This window comes from Terrapene carolina, unplaced genomic scaffold (genome assembly GCF_002925995.2).
Source record: "Terrapene carolina triunguis isolate 2854851 unplaced genomic scaffold, T_m_triunguis-2.0 Scaffold211, whole genome shotgun sequence".
In the NCBI taxonomy this organism is placed as follows: domain Eukaryota; kingdom Metazoa; phylum Chordata; order Testudines; family Emydidae; genus Terrapene; species Terrapene triunguis.
The window spans coordinates 8,499,252-8,513,687 of NW_020664562.1; the positions used below are offsets into that span (position 1 = coordinate 8,499,252).

A 14,436-nucleotide genomic window follows, 5' to 3' on the forward strand; every position below is an offset into this window, starting at 1 on the left:
GCTCTAAATCAAGCTAAACTTTCTTTACACACAGATCACCCTAATATGCCAAAAAGATATAATCAAGAAATTCTCACTTATCTCAATCATTCAAGTTGGAGGCAGTTTTCACCAGTGGTGAGCTGGAGCTGATTCGCAAGAACTGGTTGTTAAATTTAGAAGCCAGTGTAGAACCAGTTGTAAAGGGGCCGGCGGGTGGGCAAACTTCGGCCCGCCTGAGCTCCCAGCTAGGGAGGCTCCCCCAGCCCCTCCCCCGCTTCCCCTACCCTCTTGCAGAGCTCCAGCGCAGCACACCGCACCGCCAGCACTCTGGGCAGCTCTGTAGCTCCTGCTGCTTTGAGCAGCATGGTAAGGGGGCCGGGGCTGGGAGGAGGGGTTGAATAAGGGGCAGGGAGCGGAAGTTCTGGGGGTGGTGGTCAGGGGACGGGGGGTTGGGTAGGCGTGGGAGTTCTGAGGGTCTGTTGGGGTGGTGGTGGATGGGGTCGGGGCAGTTAGGGGACAGGGAGCAGGGCGAGTTGGGTAGGGGGTGGGGTCCTGGGGGGCAGTTAGGGTGGGGGGTGGTCAGAGGACAAGGAGCGGGGGGTTGATGGGTTGCGGGTTGTGAGGGGGGCAGTCCGGGGCAGGGAGTGGGTTGGGGTCGGATGGGGGGGGCAGGCACATGGGGCTTGTACTCACCGCGTGGTTCCCTACCGGGTCTTCGGCGGCACTTCGGCGGGGGCGGGAGTGTCTTCACTCGCTCTGGGTGAAGGAACCGCCGCTGAAAACCCGGAGCAAGTGAAGGTCCCCTCCCCCACCGCCGAGGACCCGGTAGGGAACCGGTTATTAGGATTTTGGGAGCTCATCACTGGTTTTCACATTAAATCTTATAAGCACCTGGTGGCATTTAACTTGATGTCACATTACTTGACCTCTTCCCTTTATATACAGGATTTTAAAGACTAAAATGATATTGAGAAAGATTATTTACCTGTCCATATAGTAACTGTGGTTCTTTGTATAAAAGGTGTGCATGCACCTAGTTCTGATTGCCGCTTGCTACTGAACTGGTTTGGCTCTAACTAAAGGACCCTGAAGTAAAATTCTTTGTGCCCTGTTACGAATCCTCTAAGTTACCAAGTCACCCCTGAAGTTCAGTAGTGAGAAACAAACTCGTAATATGTAACTTAATACAAAAACCATACAACACTGTTGGTAACACAAGATTGAAAAATATATAGTTTAATTCAAAAACAAGAAAATTCAAAGTTGGCTTAATTTCTCTGGGTCACATTTAAACTACTAACTGTAAGGAAGTTCGTTCACATTTGCATGTGTACAGAGAAAGAAGTGAGGCCAACTACTTAAGGATCTTTAAGATTTTTTCTGTGTCCATTTCACATGGTAAAAACATTAGACAAAACACTAGGAAGTGGCAGAGACCAAAATGCCTTCATCTCAAAACATGGTGGTCCTAACATTAACTGGTAAAGCAGTGATCTGCCCAAGCAACTGGGCTTCTAAACTCCCCCTTTACCCCCAACCCAAAATGTTCAATTAAATGAAGATGCTTGTTAAGCTAAATAAATAGCTATTATTTATTGATAGTAAATCAAAACTATCAGTGGAAGAAGCATAGAAAGGAAACAGCAAAAGTTAGAAATCAATAAAGTTAGGAAAGATCAAACAAAAGAAGCAGACGTACAACAGGATGGCCCTTTATGCAGCAATACAGCCACACATGGGTTGCCATCTAGTGTTCACAGATAGTATAGACTGGGTCCTGGAATCTAATAAGACAAAGGATACACAGGCCTTGTGTGTGGATAAGTTTTAGATTTCCCTGCTCCCCTTGGGGAGATAAGTTATAGGGCTTCTCTACACCAGAGTATATCATATGTCTCTCAGAGGTGTGAATAAACCACCCACTAAACAACACAGGTTACACTGACTTAAGTGCTAGTGTGGACAGCGCTATGTCAGTGCCGCTGATACAGCTACTGCCCCTGGGGAGATGGTTTTATTATGCCAATGGGAGAGCTTTCTCCTGTCGGCAGTGTCTTCACCCGATGCGCTACAGCGGCACAGCTGCACGCATTTTTAGTGTAGACTAGCCCTTAGTAAGACTTACTCATGCAACATCGTGATTCCTTTTGCCCACCACTTCACTAATATAGTCGTTATTGAAAGGCCCCTTGCTTTTACAACATTAGGGGACTTTGGGCTATCAGGGAAGAGCCTCCCTGGAGCTTTCGCTCAGCAGAGTGTGCACCCCCATCTTGGTGAGCACTCTGCATCTTCAAAACACAGGGCTGGAGGTGGGGGGAGGGGATGGGGGGAATCCCCATATATACTTGCCATTTAGCTGCACACAGCAAGTTTAAACTAAATAAACCTCTCCCACTTAAGAATTCCAGTTTTAGAAGTGCAGCTACATTTCTGTTCAGGTAGAAAACATGCAAAATACATGAATTAATACATCTTGCTTCTTTAAAAAAAGTCCTACAAGAAATACTCACCTTCTCTACCAATGGTATTAACTGTTGGTGTTCCGCTAAAGTTTTTAACAATTCCATGATGAAAGGCAGGTAGTTATGTTTTCTTCTAATATTTTCAATCTGAAAATTAATTGCAAACATTAATGGAACTGCTATGTGTCAGACAAAAGGGACCTTTCCCCCGCATTATAAGAGTTCTCTGAAGGTTACATTCTCTTTTTGAGCCAGGTACCAAGTTCATATGGTGAGGTTTAGAGCACTTCAGACGAGTCAATGCATTACACAAAGTTTGTATGGCATAAATATAAACCCTCCTTAAGACTCATGCCACCTTATATCATGCCACTTACCAAAACACTCAACCTGAAAATGATTAGACAGTTAGCATGTCATAGCTTCTGCTTAACATGCTGACAAATACTGCTTAATTGTGCTCCTCATCTCTTGTTTTATACTTCAACTACTGTATAAGCTCTTTAGAGCATGAACTGTCTTTTTATTATGTATTTGCACACTCCCTAGCACAATGGGGCTCTGCCAGGACTGGTTCCCTTAGACAAAATTGCAATACAAAAAGTAATTAGTAGTATTTATCAATTTTTGACATCAGAGGAAAGATGCTTTACAGAGATAAATCCTCCTAATAGATCTCATAGCACTTTGTAATATAGCAAAGGCCTAAATATGCAGAACAGAAACAGAATTTAAGTTCTTATAGGTGGCAAAGGTTTCAATAAAAAAAATTCTATCTTCAGGGAACTAGTAAAATAAGTAAGGTTCTCCAAAAGAAACTACTGTATCCTGTACAGATATGCACTTTAGTAAAAAGCTTTAGGAGTATCTCCCTTGATGGTGACCTGCATAATTTAAAATAAATTTATTTTCTATCCTACCCAACAAGGGGCAGAGAGATATTCATAGATATTAAAGATGGGGAAAAACCCTATATGGTTACCTAACTCATTCTCTTATTTCTCTAAACATTCCACAGCATGTATTCTGTAGGTATAACAAACAAACAAAAACAATGGAGCTAGCTGGCCATCACTTTGGAGAAACTAAAGCAAATAATTTTGAAGTTGCCTAGTTGTTGTTTCTTTTATATCCCCTGAAATCATTGGTGACTGGCTCCAAATGTTGATCAAAAATGGTATGTCTACACTGCAATTAAAAGCGCGTGGCTGGCCTGTGCCAGCTGACTCAGGTTCACGGGACTGTTTTAGTTGCTGGTGCAGATTTTCAGGCTTGGGCCTAAGCTCTGGTGCCCTCCCACTTTACAGAATACTAGAGACTGGACTGCAGCCCAATCCCAAATGTCTGCATCACCAACTAAAACAGCCTGAGCCCAAGACTGCTGTGGGGGTCTAATTGCACTGCAGACATATCCCAAATCTTTCCCCATTTCTATGAATACAATTAAATATGTTCAGATTAATTCCTTATTTAAGATAATCAGTCAGAATCTCTGTTAAACATGCCAACTTCTTCTGCACTTCATTCCATTCATCAAAAACTAGGGGCTGGATTTCAAAAAGCAAAGAATAAAAATATGCTCTGCTAGTTTCCAAACAGTGTACAATCTCACATCCGTACCTAATGTAAAGACCAAAAAAAATGCAAGCTGTTTCTGTGCCATATTCAGGGATCACAGATATGTTCTGATACAGAGCAGCAAACAGCTAAGTACACCTCTACCTCGATATAACACTGTCCTCGGGAGCAAAAAAAAAATCTTACCGCATTATAGGTGAAACCATGTTATATTGAACTTGCTTTGATCTGCTGTAGTGCGCAGACCCGCCCCCCCGGAGCACTGCTTTACCACGTTATATCGGGTTGCGTTATATCGGGGTAGAAGTGTACTTTCATTTTTCTGTAGTTCATTGCCAATCCAGTACACACATCTGATAAGCTGAGTATCAAAATGTTCTTCATTAACTTAAAACATACCCTTATAACAAAGAAAGGTGGAAAAGTTAATTAGAAATATCAATCTTATAAAAGGAGTTCAGAGGGATGACCAAAAAAACACAACACAAAACTATAGCAAAAAAAGAACAAATTCTGAGAAGTAAAAGAATGCCACTATAGAGCAGAATTGATGGTGACCATAGTTGTAACTTCTTGAGGCACATGCAACTGTTCTTTCCAGGAGTTCTACACTTCACTATTTACAAGAGCTTTCTGATGAACTTTTATATATACACATACTTGAATGGGAGGAGATGGCAGAATAGGCGAGGCTTCAGAGAATATACATAAGAAAACGTATAAGAAAAGTATATAAAAATATCAGTTTCCCAGGTATCTAGAAAGAAAGACGATGAGTGAACAAACCAATAACTCAGGAGTAAGTTGACGCATGTGAATAATGTAGTGCAGTGCCTTGCTAATACCCTTTTAATTCCTCCAGCCTTGATGTGAAGGAGCATGAGATTGGACTCATTTCCAGGCCCCACGTCAAGCTGGCTCTTCATTACGATCTTCCTGACAGTTTTACTATGAAAAACAAAACAACAACAAAAAAAACCCCTACACGTACCTTGTATCTTTTTAGTTTTTGGTTCTCTTCTTCAATTAACATCTGATATTTTGCAACTTCCGACTGAATAGAACTTAACATATTACCACTCTGGTCTGTATCCATTGGCTCTTCCTTAAAGAAAGTAAAATGAATGCAATAAAGTTCAGACTTTTTATAAAAAGTCTGGTTTGTACAGTGTTTATACTGCTATTACCTAAATTAATATTTTAAGGACTGTGGTAGCAATATGCTACACCTATTTGGTTAATTCTGTCTTAGTGTTATACACCGCAGCCCATTAAGAGAATATCTGAGCATCTTCCATTTAAAAATCAATAGCAACATGAAGTCCATAACAGACTTCATAGTCTCTGGCACATCTCCCTTTGTGGAGTAAAAACACTGCCCGGGTTTTTCTTTTCTCCCCCCTCACTCCCCTTTATGGGGCAGGAATAGAATAGTTAGTTGCAAAATAAATACTAACTAAAAAGTTATTTTTTATAACCCTTCTAAGGAAAAAATGACAGTGGCATGGAACTATTGCATTATTTAAATATCATATCCTACCTCTGAAAGTTGCTGCTGTAATTCTGCTATCTTCTGCTCATATATCATTTTTCTGTCAGAAACAATGGCCATAAGGTTAAATCTTATCTCCCCTTCGCTGTATCTAAAAGAAGAGAACATAGTTTTCAAAATTACAATAATTTGCACAGCAGCTCCAAATAAATAAACAAACAAAAATCCTCTATGGTTTCCTTAATTGTAAATAAATATTTATTTATTTCACATTAAAGTTGTGGATATTGTTTCACTCTTATCATGGAACAAAAATCACATCTTGGATGACTGAACTGAACTACAAACACTAAATATGTCCAATAGTAACTTTTACAGCACCTGCACAAAAGTTTATTTTCCCCACCTGAGCTTAAATGTTAATCTTTCTGTTTATATAATTTGACTGTTAGTTAACTGCTTTTCAAAATATAAAACGTAAGCATATGAGAAGACTCCCTTTAGTAACTGTTCTCCATAACTGAAATCACAAAACAAGTTGTGTTTCTAGCCCAAGCTGTTTTGGAGTTGTGATTTGGGGAGGAAGGTTAAGAAATTAGGAAAACTGATGGCTGTAGCTTATTTTTAGAAAGCTAAACAAGAAAAAAGAACTACTTTTAATCGAAGAAAGTTAGGAATTGGTTCTTTTGCAGTAAAAAGTTATACATGTATGTTCTTTAAAAAAAAAAAAAAAAGCACACTACAAATTTACTTTTGTATTCGTTTCTCTATGACAGGCCTGACAGCACTGATCCAATCATCTTGATTACAGGCACCTAGATAGGAAACAAACAAACAAAAAAAAAGAGCCAGCTTTGCTGCAATTTCAAGACACTGATAATTCAGGCTCTGAATACTCATTTGCAAAGGCTACTAGTGGATCTCTTCTCTGGAGAATGACAATACTAGATTGTTCAAAATGATCTTTTTGAAAAGGGAAGTTAATCACTGGTTCTTATTAATACCTTTCAATATTCTACTGAATAATATTTAGACAATATTTAGAAAAACAACAGAGGTGGATTAGATTTTAAAAGAGGGAAAAAAGGTCTAACCTTCACTCTATTACTGACAGAGGAAAAAAAGCACAAGTCATTTGGTGAGATTGTAAAGGCAGAAATTTGGTTTTCCAAATTGGGTGGGGGGGGAGGGGGGGGAGCAAATATATGAAATTCTTGATTTTTTTCCTCATGCAGTAATTTCTGCCAGAAATTTAGAGAGAGACTTTAGAAACCTTTATATTATTAGGATCATCTATTCTTCCATTCTGTTCTCCAAATTTTGGAGGGTTCCTCCTCATGTTTTAAAACAGTACTTAGCACTTGTAAAGCATTTGAAGATGAAACAGTAAAGACTTATCTAAATGAACATTTAATGTGCATTAACAGTTCCTTATAGCACTTTGATCTACTCTCATTTCAAAAAGAGGACTAGATCAAAGAGACCTAAAATTCCCCCTGTAGTTTTATCTGTATTCTTCACTTCCAGTCCTAAACAGTTGCACAGCATGCTTTTAAATTCTGTATTTTGCTATAGTAGTGAGTTGAGCAGCAATTATATGCATACTCCCCAATCCTGCAAATGGATTCCATGCCAACAGATCCTTATGTCCACAGAAAGCCCATATACATCAATATGACATGACATGCAGGTCTGACTACATCAGGGCCATTGTCTGGTAGGAAGTGGGTTTTTTTGTTTTTTAAGTGATCAGAATCTTTCAAAATGAAAGATTCACTATACTGAAACTAATAATCTTTCACATTTGTCTTAATATTTGAGAAACTGTGACAGAAATCCACCTTTCGATGATGCATTTACTTTACCATAATAAATACTGCAAGGAACAAATAAAGTATCAATTTAGTGCCAAGTAGTGAGATTTCTACTCTCATAACATTAGGATTACAAAGATGACTAACATGCTCCCTGGAATATAAAAAGGCGGTGGAAGGTAACATGAAAAAAAGATACGGTAACAAGAACTGTTCCAGGTGAAACTAAGCTAGTTTAATACCAAATAATAAGACTTTGCAAATCTTAAAAATTAGAAGAGATATCTGATAGATGATTAAATTTTAAGTGGAATGAAAAGATTAGATTTTAACTTCTTGACCTAGCATTAACAGGCTCTACTTCTTTGTACCAGTTGATTTTGCCTTGGAACTAAAATATTAAGGGAATGAATAATAAAATTCTAAGATTCTGACATCACAAAAACTAGTTGAAAGGAAAAACCTGAAAAGGTGGGGGAGGGGACTAATCCAGTTAATCACCCTTTTCAATACACTGTATAAATAAGTCTCTCAGTGAAAGATCAAAAAGTATTAACAAGAACCAGCTGTTATTTCAAGAGGACAATTGTTTTGGTCACATATGGCCACCAAAAACTGTTGTTAAAAATGCAAAAAGGTACAATGTTTAAATTAGCCACAGTGAACTAAACTTACCTAAATCAATTGGTCCTTCCCTTAGTCCATCTAGTTCATATAGCCTTCCATTAACAGGAACATAGCTTACAAAGTGAAATGCATCTTCTTCTTTTGCTGATGACTTTGCATCAAACTCAAACATTTGTTGTCTAAAAGGTTAAAAAATAAACAATGCTGAAGTGAAAGAGAAAAGGTTACTGGATTTTGTATGATTTGTAACACGCACAACTTTTGTTACCTGGCAAAACTGTTGTGAACCTGCCGAATCACTTCAGAGTTGCTTAGTGCCAAACCTTTCATCTAAAAAATATATAAAAAATAAAATGAGAAAGAGAACATAAGCCAATTGTTCAAATCAGCGTACACCAGGTACAAAAGTTAGTTGCACTTACCGCAGCATCAAAACTTTGTGAAAATTCTTTAAATTCTGCTAGTGTCTCTCCTAGATGGATATCTTGATGGATACAGTTTAATAGCACACTTACTATGGCTTGAGTAGCACAAGCATTGTTTATTACCTAGAAAGAGGAATGGAAAGTGAGGACCAGTTCATTACAGATGATGCAATAGAAAGAATTAAAAGTTGGACCAATTCTTCCTTTATAAATCCTTATTTTCCATGGATTACATGGCTCTGATTTAGGTTACAAAAATTTCAGCCTGGAAGCAGTACCAATTTTTTGGTAAACATGTACTACCACCTAGGTAGCAAATCTAGCCTGGACAGCCATAAAAGCCTCTGCTGTACAAGACAAACCAAGTGATGCTGGTTGTACAGGTGCAATTGGCAAAATAGACAAAGTGCAATTATTCTAAGTAAATATATTAGAAACACCCTGTAATCTGCCCCCTCACTTCTTCTAAAAAGAACAGTTAAAACAGAGTAAAGAACGCAACAACCTGACCAAGATGTATTGATGTCATCGATTGCTAAAGCACAGCAAAGAATCTTTTGCTTACTTTTAAGACACATTTGTTACTTTTAGTGTATACCCTTATTCTACTAGTAATTCAGGGCTTAATCCTTACTCAGGCTGACTAGCACCTTACCTTGCTTGAGTTCAATGGGACCACTGGCAGAGTAAGGTATTACACACACACACACACACACACACACACACACACACACACACACACACACACACACACTCTCTGAACCTGGCCGTTCATATCGCTATTTCCATTTCCCCCTTTAAAATATAATGATACCATTCAATGAACACTACAAATTAGATTAACAGGGGAAAAGACTACCAAAATATAAATTTTTAAAAGAAGGCATCGCATGCAACCTAGACTTTAGTCCTGTTAAAAAAAAACAAAAACAAAAAACCCTCAGCAAATACACTGAGTTAAGTCTCAAATTCAGATCTGTTCTGTGTTAAAAAGTTTTATAAACTTCTTGAAAGTTTTTGCTTTTCATTTCATAGAACACTTATCTTCCTTCAATCCAAGTTTATTTTTAAAAGCTGAGACAGTTGCACAAACTAGTACACAAAAAAATTCAAGCCAGTTAAGAAGATAGAGTATCAGCCGTAATTCACCTTGCTGAATATTTTTTTTGGTAAAAATATTCTACTTTTTGAAAAAGTAAATCAAAACCCTACTGCTAGTCAGAGCTTTTGTACATTAAAGAGAGATACATAGCCTAAAACATTTTTTTAGGGCTGTCAAGCAATTAAAAAAATTAACTGCGGTTAATCACGCTGTTAAACAATAGAATACCATTTATTTAAATATTTTTGGGTGTTTTCTACATTTTTAAATATATGGATTTCAATTACAACACAGAATACAAAGTGTACAGTTCTCACTTTATTTTTTTATTACAAACATTTGCACTATAAAAAAAATAGTATTTTTCAATTCACCTAATAAAAGTACTGTCATGCAATCTCTATCATGAAAATTGAACTTACAAATGTAGAATTATGTACAAAAAATAACCGCATTCAAAAATAAAACAATGTAAAACTTTAAAGCCTACAAGTCCACTCAGTCCTACTTCTTATTTGCCAATCACTCAGACAAACAAGTTTGGTTACAATTTGCAGGAGATAACATTGCCTGCTTCTTGTTTACAATGTCACCTGAAAGTGAAAACAGGCATTTGTATGGCAGTGTTGTAGCTGGTATTGCAAGATATTTATGTGCCACATGCACTAAAGATTCATATGTCTCTTCATACTTCAACCACCATTCCAGAGAACATGCATCCATGCTGATGACAGGATCTCCTCTATAACTATCCAAAGCAGAGCGGACCGACGATGCATGTTCATTTTCATTATCTGAATCAGATGCCACCAGCAGAAGGTTGGTTCTCTTTTTTGGTGGTTCAGGTTCTGTAGTTTCCACAGCAGAGTGTTGCTCTTTTAAGACTTCTGAACACATGCTCCACACCTCGTCCCTCTCAGATTTTGGACAGCACTTCAGATTCTTAAACCTTGGGTCAAGTGCTGTAGCTTTAGAAATCTCACACTGGTATTTTCCTTGCGTTTTGTGAAATCTGCTGTGAAAGTGTTCTTAAAACAAAGATGTGCTGGGTCATCATCCCAGACTGCTATAACATGAAATATATGGCCAAATGCGGGTCAAATAGAACAGAAGACATACAATTCTCCCCGAAGGAGTTCAGTCACAAATTTAATTAATGCATTTCTTTTTAAACGAGCATCATCAGCATGGAAGCATGTCCTCTGGAATGGTGGCTGAAGCATGAAGGGGCATACGGCACGTAAATACCTTGCAACACTGGCTACAAAAGTGCCATGTGAATACCTGTTCTCACTTTCAGGTGATATTGTAAATAAGAAGCAGGCAGCATCTCCCATAAACGTAAACAAACTTGTTTGTCTTAGCGACTGGCTGAACAAGAAGTAGGACTGAGTGGACTTGTAGGCTCTAAAGTTTTACATTGTTTTGTTTTCGAGTGCAGTTATGTAACCAAAATAAATAAATAAATAAATAAACATCTACATTTGTAAGTTACACTTTCATGATAAAGAGATTACATTATGGTACCTGTATGAGATGAATTGAAACATACTAATTTATCATTTTTATAGTGCAAATATTTGTAATCAAAAATAATGATCTGTACACTTTGTATTCTGTGTGCAATCAATATATGTAGAAAAACATCCAAAAATATTTAATACATTTCAATTGATATTCTATTGTTTAACAGTGCGATTAATCGCGATTAATTTTTGAGTTAATCACGCAAGTTAACTGCAATTATTTGACAGCCTTTTTTAATTATTAATTATTAATTATTATTATTATTAAAGGGAAGTGAAATATGGGCTCTACATATGTTGAAGGATGGAGAGTGAATATTACCTTTCAAAAAAGTGATCATAAAAGATATGGGGCCATATTCTGCCTTTAGTTACCTTTATGTGACTCCTTTTAAGTCAATGGAGTTGACAAGGGTGTAATTAAGGGCAGAATTTGGACAAGGAATTTGTATTGGTTTGGGGCTATGTGCAGCATGAGGGATTATTATTAGCTGTTTCACTCAGTAAGTTTGTAGGCCGGGGGGGGGGAGGGAAGAGAAGGGGAAGAGACTTTCCAGTCTGTGTGAGTAGTATCCAGTATAAAGGTTTACATACATTTTAAAAGAAGACAATGTAAGAGGTTAATTATATATCAAGCATTTGAAATATACTTCAGGGCTGTAAACATGAAACCACTTCCAACAAAAAAAGTGAACAGACATCATCTGTTTTCTAGTCAAAGCAGGTCAGAACAGACTGACACCTTTTCTTTGGCAAGATCGGGGAAAATAAAACAAAATCCTCAAGATACCAGGATGCTAGAAAGTGCTCTATTTGTACTTTATGTAGTGAACAGTACATTGCTCCATGATATGAGTTTATCATTCAGTTGTCCAAAAATAAGCGTGTCACTGGAAAACTGGACTGCATCTATACTACTGAGTTAGAATACATATTTAGCCTTTTCCCTGTTCAAGCGCATGCATAGCTTTGCATGTAGGAAATAAAGTTAACCTAGATCTGCTATTTAATGGAAAATATGGAATTATGCTCTTGGAAATTGTACGGCTCTTCTAACAAAAGGTGCAGCGTTACAACATGCCTCAAAATGTCGGAGGGAAGGGGAAGACAAAAGTTATTTTGACTAATTCACAAGTTACACACATTAAATACAGCCATCTTGGTATGGAGGACAAAGCCAAGATGGACAGATATTTCTTAGCTTGTTGAATACAGATTATTTGATTCCCTCAACCCTCTTCTCATTTTCCTTGCTCCCCTCACCTCCTAGAAAGAACCTTAAACATCACCCCTTTTTTGAGAAGACTCAGCTGTTCTAATGTTGTACACCATGCCAGATATAATTAATTGATTTATAATGCCCAGAAGCCACTTGTTAAGATTGGTGTCCCAATGTTCTAAGCATGTAAGACAGACTTTGCTTCAAAGAAAGTAGAGTCAATTTTGAAATAAGATGCAATAAGTGGGTGTAAGACAATGGGAAGCAATAGTAGAATTAGGACACAATAATGACAGTAACACATGTTTACACAGAGCATCTAGATGCATAGTTATACAGTGAAGCCAAGGGATGGAGCACATGGGAACACCATCATGTCCCTCAATTAAGAAAGTGGGAAAGGGAAATAGAAGCATCAAGAGACTGGCAGAAAGTGAAAAACAGCACACAGCTGTGAAAGATAAGAAAGGACAAGATTTAAAAAAAACTGCATGACGTGTAGAATGCACTCAATGTTGAGGATGATGAGGTTGGAATAGAAGCTCTGAGAAATGACCAGGAAGGGTACTTGTAGATACTGGTGAGAACAGCTGCAGTGAAGTGGAAAGGTCACAAGCCAGACTGAAGGGGAGAAGTTGAGGTAACAGCTGAAGATGGAATATATATGAACTTTAGGTGACAGAGAGAAGGGAGACGGGATTAGCAGGAGAGACAGATGAAGTCTAGAGTAGGACCTTAGAATGAGGGAAGACCATAGCAGATATATTATCAGATGAAAAACTGAAGGGAAGAGCAAGAGATTAAGGAGAAAAACAAAAGTGGGGGGGTAGGGAATCACAAAACAGGAGGTGATGGGGGCAACTGGAAAGTGGGTGAGAAACTTCAGAGACTATGGAGAAGTAGGGGAAAGGGAACATCTCTTTTGAAAAAGTTGGCAAGGTAGTGGGAGAACAATGGAAGGGTTTTACAACAGAGCCAAATAGTGGCATATAGATGGGATTGCAGGCCTAGGATAATTGAGAGTGGAGAAGTAGCTCTTCTTAACCAGGAAGATAGAGGAACTGCAGGAGGAAAGGTCCATAATTATCGACCTTTCTTCAGAGGTGCTGAGCAAGTGGATGTGGATGTTAGGAGTGAGCTGTGAGTGGTGGGATGGGCTTTGCACCAGGAATGAGGGGCAAAGGAGTCAACGACTGAGTTGATAAATCAGAGGAGGGGACATAAGTCATAAACATAAGTTACAGAAGGACTTGAAGACGTGAAGAGGGTGAAAAGGAACAATGAAGACAAGCTTGATCAAATGGCTGTTTTGGTAACTAGGAAAGCTGATCCAAGACTGAAAGTCAAACAAGGAAAGGAGGACAGGGAGGTGGGAGGCTAAGGGGTTGGATAGGAAATCAACATGGTAACTGAAAATGAAGATGGGCACTTCAGATGACAGCCAGACATACAAGAGCAAAAACAAAAAGGAAGATTAGGTTACCTAACCCCACTCCCACCTTGTCTTTTCTTTGGTTCTACTGGTGTCTCCCCAAGTATTTGCCCTTCTACTTAAGCATCTGTGTTGATGCCATACTGCAGCAGTATGGCATAAAACTATCTTAAATAAGATAGTACAAAGCTTTTGGCTTTAATCGTTTAAACCCAACATCATAAGTTCACCCAGAAACCAATATGCAGTTAATGCCTATCCCAGAGCACTCATGTCACATGCTCCCAGTGATATTCACCATTAATAAGTGGGAACCAGCCTTGTGCATCAGCTTGAGTTTCTGGTTGATGTCACGTGTAGCACTACATACATTACAATGCAGTATTCCAATCCACTTTCTTGTGGATGGGGGGAGAAGTACCTTGGTCTTGTAGGTCAGCTATTCTCTTTTTCAAAGAGTTCTGGAGAACCAAAGAGGATAAGGGCGGAGGGTCTCGCATTATAATACATGGGTTTGTGTCACTGTGAATCTTGTAGATTCATCTTCTAAACTTCTGCATGCCACAAAATAGATTATTTTACCAGATCTGCAGCCAAACGCAACCATGTTACTATAGGGTAGATTTGGGTTCTAAGACTTGTTATTTTCAACACATGCACAATTTTACCTTTCAGAACAAACGTAAATTCTCTATATTAGTTATACTCCATTATAGACAATCCCTCCATGACCGTGACTGTATTATATGTGCCAGGAGGTGCAAATGTTTCGTA

General features: G+C 38.3%; 1 protein-coding gene across 2 annotated transcripts in view; it reads right to left on the bottom strand.

The window, feature by feature from the left end:
- Positions 1 to 14,436, bottom strand: part of LOC113404979 (ubiquitin carboxyl-terminal hydrolase isozyme L5) — a 30,905-nt gene that overhangs the window by 1,757 nt on the left and 14,712 nt on the right. For both annotated transcript variants that reach the window (XM_026656033.2, XM_026656034.1), the window contains 7 exons: positions 8,381 to 8,506; positions 8,227 to 8,288; positions 8,007 to 8,137; positions 6,269 to 6,332; positions 5,566 to 5,668; positions 5,017 to 5,130; positions 2,496 to 2,594 (listed from right to left, as the gene is read on the bottom strand). In XM_026656033.2, the coding sequence (XP_026511818.1) occupies positions 2,496 to 2,594; positions 5,017 to 5,130; positions 5,566 to 5,668; positions 6,269 to 6,332; positions 8,007 to 8,137; positions 8,227 to 8,288; positions 8,381 to 8,506 (699 nt within the window). The remainder of the gene's footprint in view (positions 1 to 2,495; positions 2,595 to 5,016; positions 5,131 to 5,565; positions 5,669 to 6,268; positions 6,333 to 8,006; positions 8,138 to 8,226; positions 8,289 to 8,380; positions 8,507 to 14,436) is intronic.